The sequence below is a fragment of the Pongo abelii genome, chromosome 4 (assembly GCF_028885655.2).
Source record: "Pongo abelii isolate AG06213 chromosome 4, NHGRI_mPonAbe1-v2.0_pri, whole genome shotgun sequence".
In the NCBI taxonomy this organism is placed as follows: domain Eukaryota; kingdom Metazoa; phylum Chordata; class Mammalia; order Primates; family Hominidae; genus Pongo; species Pongo abelii.
In genome coordinates, this window is record NC_071989.2 from 79568985 (window position 1) to 79590113 (window position 21129).

The window sequence follows — 21129 nt, forward strand, 5'->3', positions numbered from 1 at the left end:
ACAAAGAAAATACAAATTATCGAGATCAGAAATGAGAAAGAGACATCAATACAGACGTTAAGCCATTGAAAATATAAATAATACCAGTGGGAATTCACTGAAGTACTTTAAGCACCTAGCACACTGCCATGGCTCATAGAAGCCATTCATTTAGTTATTGAATATGCTTTGACTGAGCACACGCCCTATGCTGAGCGAGAGGAATACTAAGGTATATGGGTGGCTGGGTGGGTGTGAAAAGGGTGTGTGGAGGTGGGGATAGACATGTTCTTTGCTCCTGTGGAGCATAGAGTTCAACGGTGAAGGCTGAGACAAATTTTTTAAATTGCATATATAAATGCAAAATTACAATGTTGAAAAATGTCAGTGGGGCATGGAACTAAAAGTGCATTTAAAAAGGTTATCTGACTTAGTGAGGAAGGTCAGAGTGGGCTTCCCTAAGAAAGTGATAGCTGAGATGCTATCTATGAAATGAGAAGATATTAATTAGGTGAAATTAACTAGTCAGTGTTTGCTATGGTTTAAATGTGTCCTCCAAGGTTCATGCGTTGGAAACTTAATTCCCATTGCAACAGTCCTAGGAGGTGCGGCCTGATAAGAGGTGATTGGGTCATGAGAGATCTGCCTCATGAATGGATTAGTGTTGTTATCTCTGGAGTGGGTTAGCTATCCAGAGAGTGGCTTTGTTACAAAAAAGTGAGTTCAGCCTTCTCTGCTCTCTGATCTCTCACTCCTGCCGTCTCTTGTTTTTCTGTCTTCTGCCATGGGAGGATACAGAAAGAAGTCCCTCACCAGATTCAGTCCCTCCATCTTGGACTTCTCAGCCTCCAAAATAAATGTCTTTTCTTTATAAATTACCCAGTCTGTGGTACTCTGTTACAGCAACAGAAAATGGACGAAAGTAGTGCTCTCGTCAGGAGGAAAAGCAAGGGAAAGGCTGTGTTGGAGGGAAGGATGGTCTGGCACAGTCATTGTGGTTGATGCTGGAAAGTAAGGGCAAGTGGAGGGGCCAGATGAAGCTGCTGAGACAAATGGGGACCAGACTTGTAGGTGACACTGTGAAGTTTGGTCTTTATTCTAAAATAGGGAGCCATTTGTGTTTTACGTGGAGATGGGGCAACACAACCAGATCAGAAAAGATCATTCTCCATATTGTGTGAAGTATGGATTGGGTGAGTCATTGTGGATATACAAATGCCAGTAAGGTGACTATTGAGGTTGCATAGGGAAAAAACAATAGCTAGACCTACTGTTTACAGTATAAATTAAACTGGAAATAGCTCAAATGTTCACCAACAATGGACTGGTTGAGTAAATTATAGTAAATAAACATAATGGGTTACTATGCAGCTATAAATAAAAATGAGGAATGTTAACATATATTATTGTAGAGTTATAGCCAGGATACAGTGTTTGATGAAATAAGCAAAGTGGAGAAAATTGTATATATATGCTGCTACTTTCATTTTTAAAGTGAAAGGCTAAATCAAGGTAAAAAAGTGTTACTCACAGGAAGAGACAGGGAGAAAGCTGGAGGGGACAGGGATAGAGGCTAAAGTTCTTCAAATACAAATTGTTTTGTAGATTTCACCTTGGAACCATGTAAATATTTTACATTATTATAAAGCAAAATTAAATTGTAAAAATCAATTTATAAAAACTGAAAACAAAATGAAACAAATGAACATAACTATGCACTGAGTTAGTGGCACAATCATATATAACAGAATTAATTACACTTTAAAACTATATACCTTAGGCTGGGCATGGTGGCTCACGCCTGTAATCCCAGCACTTTGGTAGGCTGAGGCGGGCAGATCACCTGAGGTCAGGAGTTTGAGACCAGCCTGGCCAACATGGCGAAACCCCATCTCTACTAAAAGTACAAAAATTAGCCGGGCATGGTGGTGGGTGCCTGTAATCCCAGCTACTGAGGAGGCTGAGGCAGGAGAATCGCTTGAACCTGGGAGGCAAAGGTTGCAGTGAGCCGAGATGGCACCACTGCACTCCAGCCTGGGCGACAAGAGTGAGAATCGCTCTCAAAAAAAAAAACAAAAAAAAAACAAAACCAACCAACCAACCAAACAAACAAACAAAAAAAACTATATACCTTAAAATGTTTTTAGTAATCACATTGTTGGCAAAAGTGTTGCACTCGTATCTAAAACTACCGTGAGGGTAATTTGTACATATTGTGGAACAAGAAAAATGAGAAACTATCTGCTGTTCTAATTCTGTCACCTTGGAGTCTTTGAAAACTGGAATTCTAGGCACAGGACAAAGGAAATACAGATGCAAGGTAAAACGTTAAGCAAAATCCCTGTAGTCCCGATTCTGAGTTAGAGGTATAAGTATGAACTCATACTTGAAAAACAATTTATTTCATATTTCTGTCCACTGAAAATATCTAGAAACAATGATCAAAATAGTAGTAGCACCTGGTATACAGGGGTCTCCAAATACCATTACCCACGTAAGGAACTTGGATTCCACAGAGAAACGGCTAATTCCAGGTTCTGAGGCCAGATATGTGCAAGGTAAGCTAGGGATACCTTACCACACTACTGGCCAAAGATGAAAAAATGAAAGCATCAATATGAATAATGTAAGTTTTATTTGTAATGGTACAAAAAATTAGTCACCTTTAGAGAAGGATTTGGAATAAATTAATTCTTTTGAAAATCAGTAAATAAAGAGAAAAAAATCATTTGTTTATCCTTCTTTTCCTGTACATACTGTATCTCAGGGTAATAAATTGACAGGATAACGCTTCTCCTAACAGAAGTCTTCTAGCTGTCAAATAAATAATAACAAAATTAGAATATTATCATTTTTTCAATCCATAGTGAAACAATGGATCTAGGTAATGATCATCAGTAGCTGCTAAAATCACAGAATGAGGGTTAACTAGTCTTTAGGTGCCTTCTGATGGAAGACCACAATATTACCTATGAAGTATTCTTGTAAAAAACATCAAATCTGCATCTGATCAAGACTTTAGGTCTCTCAGAAAATTCAGAAGATAGAAGAACATGTTAAATAACACAACAGGTGATGCAATCGGCAAAATTTATGCTTTGTGAAACTCTGCTGAACAATGTTGCCACTATTCAACAGAAAATTACAAGGAAAAAAATAGTAGGATTACATAGATCAAAGGAGTTTAAGACTGATGAATCAGTTGAAATATATAGACATTATTTCAATCTTGATTTAAAGAAGCAAACTATAAAAATCTATGGATTGGGGATAATGGGTATGTGGGTGTTACTTACATTATACTCTCTCTCTGTTTGAAATTTTCCATAGTAAAATGTTAAACAATAACAGCCAAAAACAACTAACCCCATACCAAAAACAACAAATCCCTATTAAGTGCTCATTATATGCAAGGCACTGTTTTAAGTAATTTACATATTTAAACTGTCCTCCTGTCCATGAGGTTGGTACTCATCTCTACTACACAAATGAGAAAACCAAGGTACAGAGTGGTTAAGCACCTTGCTTAAGGTCACACAGCTAATAAATTATGGTATTAGGATTCAAAACCAGGCAGTCTGACTCCGGAAGCCATTTTCTAACCAGTACACTAGTACCTATCACAATGATGCTAGCTTGGACTAGGTTGGTGATAATGGAGAAACGTGGATGGATTAAAGAGATACCGAAGGTGAAATTGACCAGACTCCATGCTGGATTGCACACGAGGCTAACGGTCAGGGGAGAGTCCAAAATATTTGTGAGGTTTTGGCTTGCATCATGGGATACATGGTGTTATGGTTCATTGAAATGACAAGAGTGAGAGAGGATCCGGTTTGGAGGGAAAAGATGATTTGGGTTTGGAGCATGTCAAGATTCTGGTGCCTTTGGTATATTCAGGTGATGTCAGTTGAGCAGCTGGCAATATTGGTGCTCTTATATGTTAGTTTTCCCCCTTTTTCCTCCTTAGAACTGTATACATTTTCTTGGGATGAAGAGGGGAAGGGGCTACTTTTCTAGTATTGGAGTATAATAATGTAATATTCTGTTCTTGTTTCAGAGGTGTTGTAGCAGTATCACTTGCACATTTTGTAAGACTGCTTTTGCTCCATTGTCTTAGTAACTGGGAGAAAACAGGTCAATGAATCAACTATCCCTGGATTGCTTACTATGTCCAGCCACTGTATTAGGTGCTTACACATTCTATCATTTCCTTCTTTCTTACAGTTACTTAAACAGTTATAAAGATGTTATTCTTCTCATTAAATAAGGAGATGGAAGATCAAAAAGAGTAAGTCACTTGACAAAGTTACCAAACTGTAAAGTAGCATTCTGCATCCCTAGTCTGTGTTCTCCTATTATGCCTCTATTTTTCAAAGCATGGGTGATGACCTAGGTGGTCACGGTCATGGTGTTTAATTGCACAGACACACACAGTAAGAAAGCGCTCTGTTATAATTTTCATCCAACTTTCTGTTACAACATGGAGAACAACACAGTTAGGTGTTAGTATCTCTTTAATACCTCTCTAACACTTGGCCAATCTCTGTTTTCAACCAAGAAAGGAGAGACTTGGACTCAGAGTCTTGAGCAAATCATAACAGTATGTAGCAGGAATTTGATCACATCTTATCTTCATTGTGTATATTTTTAGGGATACTTTCTATTAATAAGTGATATTACTGTTTCCATTTATACAGCAACATAGAATTGCATTTAAAAATAAATTTAAGTAAAAGAAATAAATTGCGTTAAAGAAAACTATTACATACATAAAAGTAACAATGGTTCAAAGAAAGGAAAACCAAACACAAACTAGATGAGGCTGGAATCCAATGGATGAGCTTTGGAAAACAGTGCTCTTCACCATATTTCCTGCTCCTCACCCCAATTATGGGCTTTGGTGCTGGCCTTACTTCTCGAACAGCAATTGAATATCTTAACCAAAATATTATCTGGAAACACTTCATCTAGTTACTGGCGAATGCAGCTAGTTGGAAACACTTCATCTAATTACTGGTGAATGCAACTCTCTAGTGATCCTGTCACAGACCCCAAATACTGCGGGCCAGGCGGTATTTTCATTCTGCGTTGATCAGATTGACATGTTGGATGGAACCCCCCAGCCCTTGGCTGCCCAGCATGTCTCCCATGCCAGGGTGTCAGGAAAGATATAAGAGCGAAGAGTACATGACCAATAAGTCATGGCAGCTAACACCTAAGACACTGGGTTATTTTGGAAATCTTAAGAATATCTAGGTGATTATCTATCTATCTATCTATCTATCATCTATCTATATTTTACTAACAAGCATTCTAGTATTAAAGCTATGTTGACTAATTTCCATCTATTCCTCTTCCTTAAAGCTCGAATTCCCCAGTCTTCTATGATGATACCATGTTTACACATTTTGTTCTTTCCTCACCCTCCTCCCCTTTTCTGGGACAGAAGGTATATTCAGTATGTTTGTGAGAAATGGGTGTAAATAGGCTCCCTTAAAAAAAAACAAAAACAAAACACACATTTTTTAGTTCTTCTAAACATCAACAAAGGCAATAAAAATTCCCAGTGCTACATGTATTTTAAAAGACATCATTGTCACGAGGTAATTTTGCTTGTGTGTTCCCCAAGGAACTGAAAAGTACATTATAGTCACTGTAACCCTGCTGGGTAGAGACAGTATCTTCTCTTTATTCTTTGTTATTACTGATACTATCTGTTCAGCATATTAAGGAAAGAAATTGGTATCTAATATAATACATCTGCATTTCTCTCATTTCCCAGGAGCACCACAAAGCCAGTACTTTTTCATCCTTGGCCCTGCCAGAGTAGAATCCAAGGCCTGAACAATAGTAGGCTTAAGTTTTGCATTTTTGATGTATTCTTTAAGTGAAGGTGGTAAATATTGATATTGGTAAATATCAGTAAATTCATCTTCTTAAAGCCACAAGGTCAAAGAAAAGACAGGTTCCGTCTTCCTAGGCGAGGTACCCACAGCCCCGCATCTGCCCACTGTGGCTATCCCAGTTCCTGAGAACCTGGCTACATCATACACGATACACAAGGCAGAGGCCTGACTAGTGCAACTCCGACAAGAGAAAGACCCCCCCTCCGAAAATGGAAACTCATCCCATTCCCATGCACAGACAGGGTGAGGGTGAGGAGTGGGCAGTGGTTGTGTACGTGGTGGGTGGTGTAGGTTGAGAGCGTCTTCCTCCTTCACGGCTGCAGCAGGAGCTCAGCGGGCGCCCCAGCCCCTTGGCTCGCGGCCCTGCCCCAACCATTGTCCGCACACCTCGTCCCTCCAGCTTCCGGGCCGCGGGCGAGATGATTTGCTGCAGATGACATCAGCCCCGGGCCAACGGCTGGAAGAGCTGAGGCAGCCACCGCGTGAGGATGTGCCGGGTGGTCCTTTCCTCCTCCTCTTCCTCCTCCTCCCCGGCTCCCTGCCTAGTCTCCATATAAAAGCGGCGCCGCCTCCCCGCCCTCTCTCACTCCCCGCTCCTCTCCGCCGCGCACTCTCCGCGGCGCTGGGAGAGGGCGGAGGGGGAGGCGGCGCGCGGCGCCAGAGGAGGGGGGACGCAGGGGGCGGAGCGGAGACAGCACCTTCGGAGATAATCCTTTCTCCTGCCGCAGAGGAGAGGAGCGGCCGGAGCGAGACACTTCGCCGAGGCACAGCAGCCGGCAGGATGGCGACCGTGGTGGTGGAAGCCACCGAGCCGGAGCCGTCCGGCAGCATCGCCAACCCGGCGGCGTCCACCTCGCCCAGCCTGTCGCACCGCTTCCTTGACAGCAAGTTCTACCTGCTGGTGGTCGTCGGCGAGATCGTGACCGAGGAGCACCTGCGGCGGGCCATCGGCAACATCGAGCTCGGTAAGTGGCCCCGCGCCCCCAGGGACGCGCGCTGGGAGACGCGCAAACACGACCCCACCCAGGGCGCGACGGTCACTGCGCTCCTCCCGCGCGCCCCGCACCCATGCCACTCCTCGCCACCTCTCATACTTGGTCCAGACACTTTTCTGGGCTAATTAAGAATAATCCGAATTATTAGATATGAGACCCAGAGGGAGAGTCTCCAATAACCTTGAGGGATCTGTCACTACGCTGGGTCCGCAGCCTGTGCTGAGTTGGCCACCGCCTCTCCCGCTAAGTGAAATGCAGGTGTCAGGGGAGCAGAGGCCACAATAAAGCCGCAACCGCAGGAGGCAGAAGGGTGGGGGAGACCTGATGCAACCACTCCTTTCAGTCCCCTTCTGGCCTCAGGAAAAGGCTGGGACCCCCACCACCGCAGACCTGGGGCCGAAGCCCCATGTGCCAGGGCCCGCGTGGGATTCATCCTCACCACGGCTAACTCAGCCCCTGAGAAACGCCTTTTCTGATTTCAAACCTCCCGATCCTTTCTTTCCTCAGAATGACTAGGCTAGTCCTAGGGCCACGCCCGCTCCCCCCGCCCCCCCCCCCCCCCGGGAGATGCTGGGATGCAGAACCGCCTGCGCTTCGCCACCAGACAGAGCCCGCCTCGCTACCGCCCCTGGGGCCTTGGCTGCAGCTCTCAGAAAGGACAATGGGACCCCAAGTTGTGGGGTGGGGCTGCTGCTTTTAGAAGTCCCAGCCTCGGGAGTGGTAGCTTGAAGGGGGTCGGTGAGGGAGACGTCAGCGGGTAGGGTCAGCTCCTCGCCCGGTGCTCGCACCAGTGGCGCGCTCTGCGGAGGCCGAATAGCGGTACGGCGGGCACCCTGGGCGGGGCCGTGAGGGTCCGGCGGGCACAGCCTCGGGCGCACAGAGAAACCCGCCCCCAGCCCCACCCGAGCTGCCGCAGTGCCCCCGGACCGCCCACCACACCTGCCCCCCCACACTGCGGCGCCCCCGTCGGGCACGGCTGGTTGGGCGTGCGCTCCGCCCGGGCCTCGGGTTGGGGGGGGCCGCGCGCCCCCACCTCTCAGTTTGCCTGGCTTTGTTGCCCTGGGAGTCCCTGGGTGGGCAGCTCTGGTCTCTGCCTTTCCCTTTATCCCCGGCGTCCCGGCCCTCCCCTCGCCCCTGACAGAGGTCGCCGGGTCCCTCCGCAGCCCCAGCCCGCGCTCTATTCTCCTGGGGTGGTGCTGAAGCGTTTCTCCGGGAGACACCGGTTGGTGGGCGTGGTGCAGTCCGCACTGCGGTCTCTACGGCAGCCCGAGGCGGACAAAGGGCGTTCACGCAGCCCTCGTTCCCCGCTCCCCCTCCCCAATAAAAGACGAAAGAAAAACCTTGTTTTAGATGAAAAAAATAAATGCTTGTCATCTGCCTCTGCAGTTGGAAACGGCCACTTGTCCCCAGAACAAAAGACTGCAGGGTGGGGACTGGAGTTGCGGACCTGGTTCTTTTGTTTAACTTTAAAGCACTTGATTTTCCCTTTTAGCTTTAAAAAAAAAGAAAAAAGAAAAAAAAATGTGAGCAGAAAGTCATAGTATTTTATTCCAAAAAATTCAAGAACAAGAGATATTTCAATAGTGAAATGTCTTATTTGAGCATCTCAATAACCCTTCATTTTCAGACTATAGGCCTTTGGTCTAATCTGTTCTAATTTAGCTTATTTGCACAATTTTCTCCTTGAAAAATTTTACACGTACTGACTTTGGGTGTGGCTATTGTGGGAATCAATGACTTTGGATTTTTTTCTTTAAAAAATTATTTGTAAGTGGCATTTCTGGGAAATAGGAATATATTAGGAGGTGCTTTTCTATGTACAAAATCTTCATAACCATTCGATGTGGTGGTGCTAGGAGAGGGATCATCAACCCCGTTTTAGAGCTGGGGGCCCAGAGAGGCAGGAAGGGTAAGAGAACCGGCTCAAGGTCACAGCACTCATAAGTGACAGAAGTACCAGTACTGCAGCGTCACTCGTTTTCTGACCCTGTCATGATGTTAGTGCAGGGTTGGCTAACATCCTATGATGGGAGGAAGGTTTCAGTACAACAGTTTTCAGGGCTTGCCTTTGTATGGCCATCCACTTGTGGGCAGCGCCCCATGCTGGGAGATGGTTCAGCAATCACCTTCGGATCATAATTATCTTCCTGCTTTGTTACTCATCTGATCATCCTTTCAGTGCCTTATTCCTCAGAGGGTTTATTCAAGCTGCATCTGTTTATGGAGAAAACAGATGCATCCACGTACTGCAATGAAGAAGGGCTCCCTGCCTTTACTCGTTTTTACACTACTAGCACTTAGTGACAAAATTCAGATTTGTCCTCTTGACATTAATTTTTTAAAAAATTCGGTTGACGTATTATATAGAGAGGAAAGGGCGCAAATCAAAGATGAGCAGCTCAACGAATTTTCACAAAACGGACACGCCTGGGTTACCCAGATCAAGAAACAGACATTACTGGAACCCCAGAAGCCCCCTTGTGTTCCTTTTGCAATAGGCATCATGGCTTCCTGATTTTTTAATTCCCTAATTTGGTCAGGTTTTTGCATGGAACTCCGACATGACTGTATTGATCCCATTAAGAATCAACCAAGTGAGTGAGCAGAGCCATTTCTTTACACACCGTAGCAGATGCTGCTTTTCCTCTGAACATGGCTTTCCTGGGTTCTGGGGTCTTGGCTGCAGCTCAAGATGCAGGCCCTTCCAGCGCTAAGTGAAAATCCTGCTCCCATAGCTTTTCAGACAGTCTGAGATGACTTAGCAACAGAGAAGGCTGGTCCTGTTTTCCTGTGCACGACAAGCTGCTGCTTCAGCCGCCAGGTCTCCGCTGGGCCTCCTCCAGAGGCCACTGCTGTTGTTGCTTGGTGCCTTTGGGCCTTGTTGTGTGAAGCAAGATGGAGCTGCTCCAGGGGGGCCAGCTCTGATGATTGTGTGTTGCAGGCTGGGAAAGCAGTTCCTCATCTGTTACTCTTTCTTCCTATTTCCCCTCCTGCCTTAACTGAGACTCTGGGTTTGTAGACCCTGACGACTTGGATTCTTGCCATCTGATTACTGAGGGCTCTCTGGGAAGCCTAGAAAATAATCTATAAGTCTGTAGAGACATGGTGGTAATGCAGCAAATCAACAGGCCTGGAACGTCCCAGTGTGGATGCTTCGTAAATGCCTCTTGAAACCAGGGAAGAGAGATAGTCCCTCTTGTTTTCTCAACTATATTCGGAAAGCATAATGAAAGCTTTGGACATGTCTCCTCCAGAGTTTGGAACAATAGTGTTTCCTCGGACTAGGCTAGCTTCACTTATTTAGTTATGCAGGACTTTATTCCAAATCGTTTTCGCTACCACCAACTACTACTCTTTGGCACCTCCTTTTTCTCCTCCCTAATTAGCCCCCAGCATGGATTTAGCTAGTGGTTCTCATTTTCAGCAAAACCCTGCTTCTTGGTTTTATTTTAATACATAGAGGACATACATCAGTGCCTTGCAAACTGAATTCTAGAGCCTTGTGAAAGTTTTCATTGTTTCATTTTTTTTTAAGGAACTAAAACATATAAAGAATACTAAGTGTCTGTTTGATGTTTTCAATTACCGTTAGATTATAACTTTTCCTTTAGTTAACACTAGGAATCAGCAAGATTTGTTGGTGAAAAGATAGATGAATGTAACATCTACTGCTCTGCATTTTTAGATAAAAGTTTAGCTGATTACATTGTAACATTCTGATGTCACTTAACTGAATGTCCTTCAGTCTAAGATGGTAAGAGAATTTAAAACCCAGGAAAGATTTGGGGTTTAGTTTTCCTTTTCTTTTAACAGGGGAAATAAGAAACCAATACCACATGTGGTGAGAATTAAATGTTAGAGAGTCTTAAATTTACTATATTTGCCTTTATACTTTTCAAAGTCAACGACAGATGGATTTCTGCTTACACTGCTTAATTGGTATTATCTACGACAGCTCTGTGATCCATGCTGAAACACAAGCCAGTCTCCAAATTTAAGGTCATTAAATTGTTCACCTTCTCTAAGGGCTTACTTTAAAAAAATAAGTTATAACTTTTTAGACAAGCAAATAATTATAAGTCACTTCTCATTTGCTTCTATTGTAAGATGTTATCTCAGACCTAAATTATTTATTATCAATGCTTTGAAACTATGAGCTCTGTATGTAAGATATTATCTTCATTACATATATATGTTATGAACATCAAGTTGCTGGCTTTAAAAAAAGAAAAAAAGCAAATTAAAGATGAGTTCAAGGGAAAAAAATAAGAATTTTTTCCTCTGAGAAATAAAGTATTCCTAAACGTAGCATTTCCTTTAGTTTATTTATGTAGTTTATGATTTCAATCTGATTTTAGACCACTTATTAGCATAGTTTTACAAATGTAATCTTATGATTATAGGTTAATCATTTAGGTACTTGGAAAAAATATCCAAAAGCCTGTTTTTCAGAGGGAGCAACTAAAGCCCATAAAGGAAAATCAACTTGCCAAAGGCCCAAATAACTGTCAGATAGAACCCATGTGCCATCAACATGCAATGCATGGTAATTTCATTTTGCTTTCTTCAATCCACTGTCACCTTTAGAAATATGAATTTTAGCTTTTAAATGGGAGGTGCTTTTTAAAATTGTTGGTTTCATTAAACAACCCTGCAAAATGCTTACATGATTGGAAAACTTGGAACAATCTAGCCTATATACACCAAGGGTACCTGACTCTTCCTCATTTTTCACCCTGACTTGTTCTTTGATGACCCCTCCCTGCCTCCCTGCCCCGTAACTTATTCTTTTCTCCTTTTCTCATCTGTGTATATCATGTGCATGTTAGCCTCCCTTGTGTGCACTGCTACCACCTGGGGTCAGAGAACTGAGAAGGAAAGATCTTTTGTCGCTCCCTGGTCCCAAGGAGCTCACTTTCAGGGCTGGGCAATAGACACAGAGCAGGCCCAGATTGTTCTCAGAGATGACGGATGCCTTTTGGCTCCAGACATTGAAAGAATGGGGTTCACTGCCTCCAACTGCCTGGAGTTATTCTGCCCCCAACTGGGTAAGCCCAGAAGGGGTACAGTCTTAGAATGCTGGGGAAACAAAGCCTCCAGAAAGAGCTTGACTTGGGGCATATTGGGGTGAAAATCAGGAAGAGGGCTTCCTTGCTCCTCAACAGAGACCAGGATGACTTGCTTCTGAAAGCCTCTTTAGAACCTCTTCACCAACACCCCAGGATGCCCTCCAGCCAGATTCAGAGAGGGGAGAATATGGGAAGGGCCAAAGAGATATTTTTCTGTCCTGTGAACTTTAGAGGGCTCGCTGTTGGCTCCTTGTTAGGCACAAAGGGGAACTACATAAACCTACTAAATGCAATATGAACCTTCATTGACAACTACTCTTTGCCTTTACCAGTATTATCCAGCAGGAGATACAAAGTAATTACAAATTATTTTATTTCTAAAATTGGCATGGAAAGTGGCCTGATTCCAAAATTTTCCTTTCCAACTAAAATAACTGGCAAATCCAACATAACCTTTATTTTATAAGTGGTAGTAGTGGTTGTGCATTGCTAAGAAACAATTTGGGTGGAAATTGCTCTCTTGAAAAAAGAACCCTACATTTTTAGTTTCATTGGGAGTGTAAAAATGAGAAATATTCTTATCAGCCATTTACTAGTATAATTTAGAAATTACTAAGTGGATTTATCATTTAGTACTTTTCCTATTGCTAAATTACAAATATGTCAAAAATAAAATATGTATGAAAATATAAAGCAAAGATTTAATTGTGCGTGCCATGACAAGTTAACTGAAGCCGAAGGAAAATGGCAAGTAACAATGTAAGAGCAAGTCTGCAGATAACCCTGGATGAAGTCATTCAAATAATGTACCAATTTAGACATTACTTAGAACAAAGACAGAAAAATTGTATGAATTTAATTTAAATGCATATGTCTCATTATTAACTTATTGACCCAGCTTGACAGGGTAGAAGACAAAGTGGAGCTCAGACCCGGAACACGGAGAATTCAGTCAACAGTACCAATTAAGCAGCTCAGACAGGAACTCGATTTTTTTTGCACTAGACTAGTATATAGTGTATACGTTGAAGTAAAATATTCTAATGAATTCAGACCTCTCAACCTGTCATGCTCTCTGTGAAACAAAAAGAACCCATTTATCATTTCTGCACTAAAAAGATCTGCGAAATCTCAACATGCCTTTCTTGTTAAAATTTAAATACTCCATTAGCACAAATGCAAACTGAGGCTATTAATGTTTCCAGGGAGAGCCATAAAATTCTCCCTTATAATTTAACCTTTCCTTAAGCATGTTAACTCTTCCACACCTGAATTCTTCCCATTGATCATATGAGAAATTTCTGCCTCTATTTAGTGGACACACATCTATTTGAAAATATTCCTCCTGGTTGAAAAGGTCTGTGGTGTGTAATCTAAACATATTTTGGATGTGCAGTGAACTGAGTTTCCAGAATCTTTTTTTTTTTTTTTGTAATGTCTATGTATAATTCACCTTGATTCTTTACAGGATAGGAAGACTGAATACAATATAACCAAGGGTAAATACAAATATGCCTTAAGGATCCAGTGTGTATTTAAGTAACACACTGCTATTTATTCCCCCAAGTCTGTATACATGACTAATGTCCGACAAAAATGATTACATGACGGGATGTTAATTTAGAGGTAGTTCACCTGCTGTGTTATACCTAGAGGTTCAAGCCCTTACCTTTAGGAGGTATACAATAAATGTCTGTTGTTCTAGAGATTTGTTCCTGGCAATTGAGAATGCTCTGTACAAAGGTACAATGATGGATACCACACACTGGCTCCACCATGAGCAACCTATTAGGAAAAATGTAATATACAATATGTAAACATGTAACACACACACACACACACACACACACACACACCAGAGTTCTGGGGTTCCCCAACTTTCCCTGGCTTACTCTCCAGACTTCCCTTCTGTGATGCTCTCTGGGGTTCCCTCTGGATCATCCCCTTTGGGAGGGCAGGAGAAAGAGGACAGGCGGAGGAGGAAGGAAGAGGCTAGAGAGTAGGGTATGAGCAGAGGAAGCTGCCCTCATCCCGCCTCTTGCCCTCCTGTTCCTCTCACCCCGGATATTCCTTTCAGCCTAGGGAAACGAAGTCTGAACTTTGGTAGGAATAGCTGATTCATGCCCCCAACTCCATAAATGTTTTATAAAGTATAAAAAGTTGCCATTTTTCTTTGCCTCTGGATAAGAAAATTGAATACAATGAACAATTGTGAATAAAAGAGCTGCCTGCCAAGCTACTCAGGTAACAGAAAAATGCCTGGAAGGACAGACAGGCCAAGTCTTGAAGATTGAGTGGATCCACTGTGTTTATCAAAGATCACATAAATCTTGGATTGATATCCAGGGCTTGATAAACCAAAGTCAAAAACAGGATGGGTAAAGGAAAGAAATTACACATGTATACTACCAGAACATCATTTTAGAAACAAAGGCCCATGCTTGAATGGCAGCCCCCATGTATTTTCTTTGCCTTTTTTCTACATTTTCTTGCCACCTAAAAGTGGAGTTAGTCTGTCTACAAGCTAGAGTTTGTCTGTTGGCCTCTTAGCTTCTTAAGAACTAACCATCTTCCTGCCCTTTCTAGTCCCTCCCTGGAGTACAGCCTGTCATTTTCCTAATAACTGTTTTCTTTGACTCTTCCAGAAGAGGTGCATTTACATTTTATGAGGGGCAGAAGTTCAGTCCACACTGCTAATTATCCCTCCCTTGTGGCCTGGTGGAGAGACTTCCCTGGCCCTCCCATTTTGTGGGCCTCTACTGCTAAGCCACCAAGCTCTTCAGAAAAGGAGTTCCCACATCCTCCCTGAAAGCCTGAGAAATGTTACAGTGATGTTGTCCAAACCACTCTGAAATGACTAACTGGAAGTCTCTCAACTCTCTTTCTTTCCCTCCCTAGGAATCCGATCATGGGACACAAACCTGATTGAATGCAACTTGGACCAAGAACTCAAACTTTTTGTGTCTCGACACTCTGCAAGATTCTCTCCTGAAGTCCCAGGTGAGGATTCCGCTCAGTGTTGGTCAGCCTAGAATTCCAAAGGACAAGGAGCAAGCTAGAAAGCTTTGTCTGGGGCAGCAAAAAGACTGTCTTATTGCTAAAAGGATACTTTGTATTTGTTATTGTCAACTAGGTTAGCCACAGTTTAGGAAGTCACTCTAGGTTATCACTGTGTGGGTTATCTATTTTGTGGATTCTTAATGAGTTTTTAAGTTCTAGGGTTGTGTATGTGTATATATATATATATATATATATATATACACACATCAATGATCACACAAATTTTGAATTGATATCCAGGGCTTGAGAAAGAGAGAGAGAGAAAGAGAGAGAGAGAGACAGTAGAGTGTGTATATGTGTATCTCACTGTACTCTGAGCTCAAGGGACTACAAACTATTTAAATGTTAATCTTACTCAAATGAAATTATGAATACAAATTGGATGCTCCTAGGATCCCAGAACTGTCTTCCTGCAAAAGAAAAAGGAAACATATACTACATTTCAAAATGAAATATATATCATCATTTCATAATTGCATTATCACCTGCCATTGCATTACCACTTATCTTTCTTAGTGTGGGTAAAAGAATCTGATATTACAAACTGCTGTTAAAATAGCCTTTTTTTCAGAGATGAAAAAGAATACCAAAGAATAATTAAAGGTAAGGAAGCAAAAATTTGTCATATGTGAAGATGTTCCCACTAACCAGCCACCTCCCTGAGGCTATGCTCTGACTCATGCCTCTGGTGCTGGAGATGTATTCATGCTGACCCATCTCGTCTTCTTCTTGTGAGCAATAACCTATATTCCTCCCATTTGGTCACATTTAGGAATTATGAGACAGTTTCTGGTCCATAAAGACTCCAAACCTGGAATATATTTCTCCAGACCTTTGCCATTGACCCATCAGAAACACTGTATTACATCTTATTTCTTGACCATCACTTGAATTTTACGTAAGAGAAAGCTATTTTCTGTCCATAGGCTTTTGTTATATGATTCCTGATTTTATTGGCATTGATATAACATCAGGAATGAGATTCAGCCTATTTTGACTGGTTAGGTCATATTCCATTAGTCTTGTATATACGTTGATATTTGAAATCACTTTTATAGAATATCAGTGCCTTCATGAATCACATTTGGCTGCAGTAATATGCCCATAGGACTGTCTCAGTTCTTCCTTTTGAGTTTAATATTAGAATAAAATCCCGTACATTTCAGTTATTGAAATGCATTGTAGCTTTCAAGTATGGAATTGAGTAAATGTGCTAAGAAAAGCTTAGCAAGAAATGGTTTACTGAAAGTTAAACTTGCTGCAAAGCCACATGAAAAATCAGTTTTTAAGTAACTTTGCTTTGAGAAAAAAGGAATCCAGAGACTGTCAGACAGCATATGATTTGCTGAAGGAAAGGTACAGTATAAGGTTGTTTCTCTTGTTGTTATTTTATTGTATTTTTGTCTTGCAATATCTCCATATCTTTTAAAACCATCTCACAAAAAAATGAGGGAAGTGCTGTTTTCCAAAAAGTATGATTATTTCAAAATGTAAAAACTACAAGCTTTTATTTTTTCTCTGTAGGTTGTTCTGGCTTTTTTACTATGATTGTTTGTAAGACTACTTTTTTTGTGTGTACAAGTCATGTGGTTCTCATTGTGTTCATTCATATTTGGATTGACTTTATAGAGTGACAACTGCGTATTGCATAATGAAAGGCTGCAAGCGTTGCTGAAGAATTAACCATTTCTAGACCCAAGACCTAGTATTGCTCTTGTGGAGTAGGAAGATCAAGTTCCCCCAAACTGTCACTTTAGCCTAATGTACCCCATTCTCCTCTCCTTTCTCTTGCTATCACCTTCAGTAAGGATTGGTTACCTACCTAATTGTATAGTGTTATGCTAGAGGCTGTGTTTGGAGATTGGCGTTTGGACACACAGCATCTTTACTATTCTTGCCAACGCTAGAAAGGACTGATATTACGACTTTCCCTCTCAAGCCTATGAGTACACTTTACAGGCCAAGGCTTCCCTCTGGGAATTAAGCATCTAGAATAGAGCCATTATAGTCATGCTCCTGTGTGGGGAGCATGAAGGTTTCCAACCAGGACTGTAAGGTGATAAAAGCACATGTCAGATTCAGTTTCATATAAGTGTGTTTTAAAGAGAAGAGATGTTAGAGGATAAGAAGACATGGAGATCACAGGATGATCACTGGATTGGGCCCAGGGAAGCCTTTAGCTTTTCCCGAACAAACTGGAAGGGTTTTATGGGAAAATTTGAAGTCTGTTTTTAAGTGGGTCCAAGTCTAGTGGTCTCTTCCTCTCTCACTTGAAATAATGTAAAAGCTAACTCATGTACTTCAGTTACCCTGAAATGGAATTAGCTGAACATTTTCCTTTAGAGTTTCAAGAATCTTTCATTGTTTTTTGAGACAGCGTCTCACTATGTTGCCCAGGCTGCTGTCAAATTCCTGGGCTCAAATTACCCTCCCACCTCAGCCTTCCAAGTAGCTGGGATTACAGGTACATGCCACTACACCTGCCTAATTTCAAGAATCTTAAATTAACTTAGAGCCAAGGAGCAAGATGAAGGATGGATCCCCTAAAAAAAATAGAGCCATTTTTCAGCCAGGTAAAACATTGTTAAATAGCACCTACAATATACTAGGCATTATAGGGTGCTTGGGGAGTGAGGACACTGTGAAGAACAAAACGAATACAGTCATTACCTTTATTACACTTATATTCTTGTGAGAGGAGAAGGCATTTAACAATCATATACAGACCAACATAAAATCTAGCCCCCTGCATCAAATCCAGGCTTCAAATAGATTTTTGGGGGGTTTGGGTTTAAAAAAACATAGAGACGGGGTCTCACTATGTTGCCGAGGCTGGTCTTAAACTCCTGGGCTCCAGCAATCCACCTGCCTTAGCCTCCCAAAGTGCTAGGATTATAGGCATGAGCCACCATGCCCAGCCACAGTTTTGTTTTGTTTTGTTTTGTTTTAAGGCCAGCAGAGTTATAGTAAAATATTTATTGCCTTCTATGACGTAAGTAAATTAAGGCTCAGGTCACCCATATATCTGTCTTACATTCCTGTTGGCTATGATAGCTTTTGTTGTTTTTTAATAATTAGAGATCACTTGTAAAGACTGAAGACAGCCTCAAATTGCAGCTAACAGATTGTGCAAATGGCACAAGATTGATTCCTTTGTACTAGTTTACCCCTTATACTAGTTTTTAAATATGGTTTTGAGATTTGATTTGACTATTTCTTCAGGATTGTAGGTCTCATTCAAGACCACTCTGAAAGACTTAGTCATCTTGAATAATATCCTTTGAGCAGGAATCTGGAATATGAGTGCTTTCTCTACACAAGGTGGGTGGTGGGTGCCTCAGTTCCCCAGAATGTTAGTCCTGTGATCTTTAAGCCCTGTCCAACTCTGGCATACTGTAATTCTTGAAGTGGTCAGTCATCTGGGTTTATCTTACTATTACTTTGCCTTACTACTGCAGCATTGCCTTGCCAAAAGATCACTCAACAAACATTTGCTGTGTGCCCAGGGCGGGTCTCTACTGATTTGCCTTGATGTAAAGCCATTCCTGGCCACATCTAAGCTGGCTCAAGTGAGAACAGTCATCTTGAAAGAAAAGGTTAGGTGTTCTTTTATGAACACTCTCTAATCTTTTACTCAAAAGAAAGTTCAGTAGTTGAGTCTTTTCAAAATAGAGCAACAGTCTTTTGTTGTTGTTGTTGTTTTGAAACAGTCTTAGCTATATCATCGCCCAGGCTGGGGTGCAGTGGTGCAATCTTGGCTCACTGCAACCTCAACCTCCTGGGCTCAAGTGATCCCCCCACCTCAGCCTCCTGAGTAGCTGGGACCATAGGTGTGCACCATCATAACCAGGTAATTTTTTGTATGTTTTGTAGAGATTGGATTTCCCCATGTTGCCCAGGCTGATCTCGTACTCCTGAGCTCAAGCAATCTGTCTGCCTTGGCCTCAAAGTTCTGGGATTATAGGTGTGAGCCACTGTGCCCGGCCAGAACAACAGTCTTATATTTCTTTATAGTTATGATTTTAAATACTGTCATAAAATTTTTATTTACCTATTATATCATATGTTTTTTGTACTCTAATCATGTTGGATGAGAATCATCTTGGTTAAGTCTGACCACAAAAGCAAAGCTAGGCTTACCATGCTGTACAGGGTTTATTCCATTTTCCGTTGCCATTTGCTTCTTTCCCAAATTTAACTTTAGGACTGTCTATGTATAGTAGTAAAGAAGGATATCTCCCAGGGATTGTAGGAAGTGCCCCATAATTATCTGTGGTAGACAGACACCATTTCGAAACAAGCAAACAAATAAAAACTATTCCCAGGACAAGTGATGTCAGACTGAAAAATCAGTTTCAATTTTTATTTTTTCCCATCATTTTGCCACTTTTATCTGCCTATTAAAATAATTTAAAAATTTTGATCATCTGACTCCTCATCAGCAGCCTAGCATAATGATGAAGAGTGCAGATTCTGGAGTCAAACTTCCTTGTTTGATAATAACCCCACGGTTTATTTGCTGTGTCATCTTGGACAAGTTACCTAACCGTTTTCAGTCTTCTTGTTTGTAAACAAGGATGATCACTTCCACCTCACAGTTTCTTTTTTTGTTTGTTTTTTGAGATGGAGTCTTGCTCTGTTGCCCAGGCTGGAGTGCAGTGGCGCAATCTCGGCTCACAGCAAGCTCTGCCTCCCGGGTTCACACCCTTCTCCTGCCTCAGCCTCCCGAGTAGCTGGGACTACAGGCACCTACCACCACGCCTAGCTAATTTTTTTGTATTTTTAGTAGAGACAGGGTTTTACCGCATTAGCCAGGATGGTCTCGATCTCCTGACCTCATCATCCGCCCACCTCAGCCTCCCAAAGCACTGGGATTACAGGTGTGAGCCACTGCGCCTGGCCCCACCTCATAGTTTCGATGCAGATCAAATGAATTAAAGTGTGTAAAGCTCTTAAGACAGGGCTTGTCACATGGAAACAAATGTGAATGAGTGCTGTCTCCCTTGTGGAGTATCTATTTGACTTGTATATTTGGTGGTTGTTATTATCTGTGGGAAATACCGGGTATTGATATTTGGCTGGTTTCCTTTTTGTAGTAATTTTAAATTTGTATTAAAGATGTTTCTCAGAGAAATGACTGCTTTCAGCATTCTCAGAAGGCACAGAGCTGCTATTGTGTGTAAGGGGTGACAACATTCTATGGCTGAGCTTCTAAGGTCCTTTGGGCTTGAGAGCAAAAAGCCGGCAATGCTTTAAAGTGCTGGCTGGTAAAGCAGAGCCTGAGAGGGGGTTGGAGACCATTTGCAAAATGGTCCTGTGGGTGCCCACGCAAGGGCTGTCAGGGAACGTGTGCACAGTCTGAGGGCTGGCCTGCCTCCTTGCTATGATAACCCATCCATGGTCACTCCCTCCACACCGTTCTACACTCACTTTTCTCTTCTGCTCTCACCAATCAACAGGTGACTATAGACGTTGTCAGGTTTAAGAAACAGATTTCTTGTGGTTTATTTTCTTAGCTGAATACACAATAAGACCTTGATGTATTTACATTTTGTCACTAGTTTTATAACATCTAGATTACATTCACAAAAATCATCATAAAATGTGATGGATGGTGTATATGGGCAGTTTTGTTTTAAGAACTGATGCCTTTTTCCTAGAAGATAAACAAACCACAGCTGAGCATCTTTAGATTTGTGCTGAGTGATTGCTAAAAATATCTTGCCTGGAGATTGGTTTTTGATGGAGAATTAGAATCAGCCTTTTGAATTTCAGTCATGCGAATTTTCTCCTTTTGACATTAATGAGGCACGGGTTACAACTAATATTTACCAGTTGAGTGATAAGAAAATGAGAAAATACTCTTAGAAAAGGTCTAAGAATATTTTAAGCCATCTTTCTCTGTCTAGACTTGTGTGTTTAGTCTGTCGTGTATAGAATTATAGCTTAATTTTATGTGCCTAGAATACATCAACTGCTCTATGACAGGGAGTAATGAATGTGTTTTCAGCCCTGCTCCAACCTTTAAACAATAAGGCACACAAATATATGTTCTAGCGGCATTCAAGGGGCTGACTCACCCTCAGGGAACCTGCAATTTCAGAGGGACAGCCGATT

The 21129-nt window shown here is 42.0% G+C and overlaps 1 protein-coding gene across 1 annotated transcript in view; it reads left to right on the top strand.

Moving 5' to 3' along the window:
* Positions 1-5658: 5658 nt before the first annotated feature.
* The window catches only part of MAP1B (microtubule associated protein 1B), a 102851-nt gene continuing 87380 nt past the window's right edge, over positions 5659-21129 (top strand). The window contains exons 1-2 of the mRNA XM_024246858.3: positions 5659-6853; positions 14851-14952. Coding sequence (XP_024102626.3) covers positions 6322-6853; positions 14851-14952 — 634 coding nt within the window. The 5' untranslated portion in view covers positions 5659-6321. The remainder of the gene's footprint in view (positions 6854-14850; positions 14953-21129) is intronic.